Source organism: Littorina saxatilis, linkage group LG9 (assembly GCF_037325665.1).
Source record: "Littorina saxatilis isolate snail1 linkage group LG9, US_GU_Lsax_2.0, whole genome shotgun sequence".
NCBI lineage: Eukaryota > Metazoa > Mollusca > Gastropoda > Littorinimorpha > Littorinidae > Littorina > Littorina saxatilis.
This window is the reverse complement of record NC_090253.1, coordinates 10,094,677-10,101,079: the sequence shown is the minus strand read 5'-3', so window position 1 is coordinate 10,101,079 and position 6,403 is coordinate 10,094,677. Positions and strand designations below refer to the sequence as shown.

General features: G+C 42.4%; 1 protein-coding gene across 1 annotated transcript; it reads right to left on the bottom strand.

Annotated features, from left to right (window-relative positions):
• Window positions 1–1,554: 1,554 nt before the first annotated feature.
• LOC138977085 (uncharacterized) lies at window positions 1,555–4,318 on the bottom strand. The gene is made up of 2 exons (XM_070349994.1): window positions 2,605–4,318; window positions 1,555–2,498 (listed from the first exon to the last, which is right to left on the bottom strand). Exons 1-2 carry the CDS (start codon window positions 4,316–4,318, stop codon window positions 1,555–1,557), a joined length of 2,658 nt encoding a protein of 885 aa, XP_070206095.1.
• Window positions 4,319–6,403: the final 2,085 nt, after the last annotated feature.

Below are 6,403 nucleotides of genomic sequence, written 5' to 3'. Positions count from 1 at the left end.
CCACCCCTGTCCCAAACCACGGCCCACCACCCCATTTCGTCCTGTTTCGCTACACAATGAGTTGCGCGAATTGTGTGTGTGTGTGTGTGTGTGTGTGTGTGTGTGTGTGTGTGTGTGTGTGTGTGTGTTTATGGTGGAATAGCTCAACTCCCGCGCGAAATTTAGCGCTTTACTTGGACACATAATTTTAATTCGACGTCCAAAAAAAACACGTCTTCAAAATCACTCCAAAATAACTATGGAGGCTTGAAATAATGTGTAATACATATAAATAATTGAATTTGCCTACATTTTCACAATTTAGCAAAATGTCGAGATATAACACACATTTTGTTACTTTTTGTGTTTTGTGTTTGTCCGGATACAACCTGAGTAACAATCCCTGTTCACACACACTTTTTTTTTTCGCAGTTTAACATAATATGAGGTTGTTTTATTACTATGACATGAGCAAGTTGCTTTTTAACTGTATTTTGAATTTAGAACAGCTAGATTTTAAATTAAAACTAATATTTGTGTTGTTTTTATGTTTGCTGACATATATTGGATGTCGCACGGAGTATATGGAATCTTCAGTTTATTCTTCATACAGAGCCGTAAAAACTGGAATAAAGCACACGAAACGAGCATGAGTAAAAACAGTGATATCGAGTTATAAATAACATGCATTTACTGGAATAAAGCACACGAAACGAGCAGGAGTAAAAACAATAATATCGAGTTATAAATAACATGCATTTACTGATTTAGGTACGAGAGTTTATCACATTGTTTGTCATGTATCACACTGTTTATCGTATATATATCACACTGTTTATCGGATATCACACTGTTCGTTGTATAGATATTACATTGACAAAATAAAATCAGTTTGTTGACCAAAGTAAAAGAAAACACTAAAATCAACCCAAGCTTGAAACACACGCCGCCATGCAAGCTTTACTCTGGTTTATTTACACGCATACATTCAAAACGACCCATACATAATTCGTACCTCGTCTTCTCTCTAGATATGATGACAGCGAAGGCGAGACATGAATAGCCCAGCAAGGTCAGTGCCTCTAGTCTGGCTGGTACGAAAAGTGGAACGACGAAGAAACCGGTCTGCTCAGTAAGACTGTCTAGCACGAACTGAACTCACGCTTACGCGGCCTTCAAAACCGGCGCTACCTGGCGCAATAATTGCTCAATTGATAGAACCGAACAATTTACGTAACAAGTACATGCATTTTATAGTTTAACATAAAACTAGTCTTTAAAAACAAAACCTTAACTAAGTTCATGTTCTCAATAATAACAATTAACACTAAAATAAAGAATACTAAAGGCGGACTAATTTTCTCAGAGGATATACACAAGTGCAAACAGTCGCGGTCAAGCAAGGGGGAACTATCCGATAATTTCTTGACCAGAAGAAATGCGACGGTTCTTTCCCTTATACCACTGGGTGTTCAGAGCCTAAATTGCAACACTCCCACCCAAAGCACAAAAAAGGTGAGTAGGGAAAACATTAATACACGATTCTTAAAAAATGCATTTTAAAAAACTGAGGTGTCAATCAGAAATCACCTGCTCTCCCTTGATGAGGACAACTAGTTTGTGAATGGCTCTATCCAGTAGAGTTCTCTTTTGTGTAGACTTGCCTAGTTTGTCAAGAGCTGAGGTAGACATGAGAAGTGTCACCGTTCTGATGAGACCATCTTTGCCTGGGAAAGTCTCTACAACACGAGCGATTTTCCAATCAGTGCGACAATCGCCTTCGTCTTGAAGTAGAACAATGCCGTTGACAACAATGTTTGGTTGTCGTTGTTGCCACTTGCTTCGTCTTTGAAGAGACTGCAAGTATTCCTTCTTCCATCGTGTCCAAAATCGATCAGCGAGAAACTGAACCCGCTTCCATCTTTTGTTGAGATAGAGATCTTCCTTGACAAAATGACCAGGAGGAGGTGGCATGATGAGACCAGACTTCATAGTCAAGATGTGATTTGGTGTCAAAGGAAGAGGTTTCTCTTTGAGACGCAGCTTAAAGCGGAGAGTGTCGTCGATCGTGTTCCAACGAAGGCCTAGAGTACTCTCTGTGGACTCACTTCCATTGTCTATGCCCACATTAGTCTGATTTTGGCTTGCTCGCTCAGACTCTGGAATGTTTTGTATGACTTCTTTGCTGTTGGACGCCATCTTATGAAGTCTCAGGTTGGCTTTGGCACATATGCTTCTGGCGTTGGAGATGACTTCTTTGGCTTCCATCACGGTTTCCTCAGCTCTCAGACCATCAACGTAGAAATCTCTGTCCAGAAAATCGGTTGCCCTCTCGCTCAGATGTCTGTTGTCCTTGGCGATTTGTTTCAGGCCGAAATTGGCGCAGCCAGGGGACGAAGTAGCGCCAAATAGATGATCATCTTGGGACATCTTCTGAGTGTCATGGTCTGTCACATCTCTCTCCATGAGATGCAGAAGTTCACCAGTAGTGACCTCCTGAACTTGAGTCTTGTAGACATCTTTCACGAGGCCAGTGTAAGCAACAGCCTTAGTGACAGAACGATGACTTTGGCCGACAACGTCAAAGGGTTCGACTTGCGGGGGGGGGGGGGGGGGGGGACCCACCGATGACACTCCAACCAAGACAGGTTTCGATGGCGAAGGGCTGGCGGGCATCTCCTGTGATGCATTGCAAAGGGGCCAGCGCTTGAGGACAATTGTATCCAATGAGCAACCCTATGGGACAATCCAGTTTGGGCGTTAACATGTCTTTCACTCCAAACAGATGGGGCCAACAGCTTGCCGTTTCCGGTGTTGGAATGTGAGTCTCGTCTACTGGTATGTGATCCCTTGAAAATGACTCCGGAAGGTCTACAACAGTTCTAGAATGGAACCCTCTCACTTGCAGGTCTGTAAATTTTTTGCAGGTGATCAGTGCACTGTTGTTGGTCAATGTTGTGAGTCGAAGTTTGGCAGGCTTGCAGGGTGCCTGTAAATCATTGACAACATTCTCCGTGACGAAGGTAGAGTCTGACATGGTGTCAACGAGAGCGTAGACTAACTGTTCCTTCTGTGGATTGCTTTTTGACGATAGAAAGACTGGGATGATCATTGACGTCAGAGATCCGTGCTTCTGACCAGAAAGAACTCTAAGGCTTCCACGATTACCCTCCTCTCTGGGGGGTTTTGGTTCAGTTTGACGGGTGTCGTTGTGTAGACTGGTAGGGTGTCTCTTGTTACATGTAGAGCACTCACTGCGATTCCTACATTGCTTCGACATGTGCCCTGGAATCAAACAGCCAAAACAAAGTCTCTCTTTCATCACGAACTCCCGCCTCTCTTCCATGTTCTTCCTGGCGAAGCTACGACAGTCGGCCAGGTTGTGATTCTTGCGCTTGCAGAACTTACAGTCTTGAGACAGGTCACCGTTGGTGAAAAAGACTCTTTTGTTGACTGATTCTCCCTTGTCCTGACGATTTGTGACAGACTGAAGAATTTGAGGTCCACTCAGTAGAGCCGGATCGTTGGCAATGTCCGCTTCATCCTTGACGAATGATGAAAATTCTGGGAAAGTGGGATATCGCCCTTTGTCTTTCCGTTTCATAGCAACAACCCGATTCCAACTTGTGGACGCCCAATCTAGGAGCTTCTGCGCAATTTTCTGTATTTCTCTGATATCGTCGAGACTTCTCAAAATGGGAAATTCGTGTTGCGCAGCTTGGCATTGAACAAGGAAATCGGAAAACCTTTGGAGAGCTGACTTGTCCTTGTTTTGAACCTTAGGCCAGCTGTTCAATTTACTCATGAAGGCGTCTGACGTGATGAACTGATTTCCAAATCTCTGATCCAGAATGTCTTTGGCTTGCTGGTAGGCCTTTTCACTTCCTAGAAGGAAGAAGCCGCTCACAGCTTCTCTAGCAGGACCACCCAGATAACGCTTCAAGTAGTGAATCTTGTCCGAAGCTGGAATGCCCTTGCCTTCTATGAGTGCAGAAAAGGAAGCCTTCCAATCGGGGTACAAAAGAGGGTCTCCAGTGAACACAGGTGGCTCGGAAACTGGAAGTCGACTTGCACCTATCGCTTGAGAAAGAGTCTCAATGAGAGATTCATTAGGGTAAGGTTCACGTGCTGTTGCATCAGTCAAGTGAGACCGTGTCTGTGAAGGCCTATGATGATGGCTTTGATTGACATGTGACTGAGTCATGTAGCTAGCGTGATCTTGACCAAGTTGAGATTGTAACTCATCTTGCACATTCAGGTTTGACTGAGAGTGACAGTTTGTGGTGTGGAAGTATTTTTGGAGTTCTTGTTCGAAAACTTCCAGTTTTACTTCTTCCATTTTTATCTCAACTCAACTCAACTCAACTCAAATTTTATTGGCTTCAATTTTCATAGAAGAATTTGTCTTGCGCTTGGGAGAAAGTAAGAGTATAACATATAAAAACAGCATTCATATCACATTTCATGTATCACACACAGTAATCACTAGTATAAGCCTACAATTATCACATTTGTACCTGTATCATACATGCAAATAAATAGTATCACATTTCCACGTATCACACACAATATATACATTACATAACATACAGCAAGCTTCCATCTCCCGCGCCCCCCCCCCTCCCACACATACATATCCTCGCACGTGCGTCGACTCCATACAAATGACATCATCAGTCCATTAACTAAAATGCACAATGACTAGTAGTGGGTACATGATACTTAATACGTGCTCAACTAGACCTGCTAACTAAAATAATAACAGAAACAAAAACAAGGACTGGGCACAACATTTACACGTGTGTGACCTACTTACATCAAGTGCCTGTGATCTATAAATAACAATGATTGCGTTTAAAGTAAAACATGAATAATGCCGATGTTTGCTAACAATGAATACATAATAACTAAGATAAGAATGTATGTGCTTTCATAATATGATTATTTTATAAAACACAGTGGGGAAATTTGGAAAATAATTTTTATACGAAACTGCGCACATCGAGTCGAGCTCTGTGGCGTGTGTGTTCGGAGGCAGGAGACACACATGGCTGTGGATATTAATGTTCGGTGGATTAAAAAGGATACCCCGACTTCGGCAGGGCAGAAGGAGGTACAAGACGGTGTGCTGTATTGCTGTGTGTGAGTGTGCTGTGCAGACCTTCTGTGTTATGTGCATGTTCTATTCTAGTCTGTCCGTAGGCTTCATCTGAGGGCCTATTGTGTACAAGGGGAGGTCACTTCCGCCTTATAAACAAACACATGTGGAGACCCACAGAATACCATAGCATCGTAATGAAAGAGGGCAAAAATACTGATAACAGTCTAGGACATTATTTCTAGGACTGACTAAGCAATGGAACAACATCATGATCTTCATAAGCAAATGATAGTGAGAACAAAACAGAATTCTTACTCTTCTGACTGCTCCCAGTGATTGACATTCAAAACAAACTGTTCTATTCTAAATAGTTGTAAAAAAACTTCATAAGAATAATATTAAACATACATACTTGATTTGTTTAAACATAATTCTAGTGTAAAAGTATACTTTATAAGTTGTGGAGATAATTTTAAAACATGAAGATAAAAAACACAGCAATAACATGACAACATTAGAGTACAATGCATTCCTAGCTAGCTCTGAGGAAAACTCCATTGTACATTTTTCAGTTTCACATGCATGCACTAAGTGGTATCATTGAGAACTGAGATGGCGGATGGAATAAACGACTTCCGCATGCGAGAGGTTCTACACTTTGCAGCTGAGTCTCAAGTTGCTGTTGTGCAAGTTTACGTTTTAATTGGGAAAATCTTCTATCTGCATGTTCGATTTCGTCCAGATTCTGATTTTCTTCCAGTTTAGCCTGAAGTTTAGCTTTGAGGGCTGCTGCTTCATCTGCAACTTTGATTCTCTGGGAGGACACTGACGACTGTTTGGATGAGGAAATCCTGACTGAGGTCACCTTGGACGACGCTGCAGACCTAATCAATCTAGCTGTCGATCTTGGAGAGGGAAGACTCACTTGAACTATGCTAGTGATCATTGAGACTGCAGAACTGTTCACTTCTGAGAGGGCGGTGTCCAGATTTTCTTCAGACCCCAACTGCCTCAATTGATCTGCTATTTCGTTTATGGAGCCAAGTCTTGATTTTATATTTGATTTTTGCAAGGCAAGTTCGTGTGAATCATTGTTGTCCATGAGAAGGGCATTGGTTTGAGACAAAATCGACATAAGTTCAGAATGTCGTGTCCAAAAGGTTCTAGAAAGGGCTTCAACTCTGTACTCTCTACCCTTTTCAGTCATGGTACGTGAGCAATCGGAGTGCTGAAGATGCGACTCAATGGTCATGCTCTCGCTAAGACCAGCATCCTGCGAACATCCCTCGCCCAGATCAGTATCCCGGTTGAAACCGGATTTGC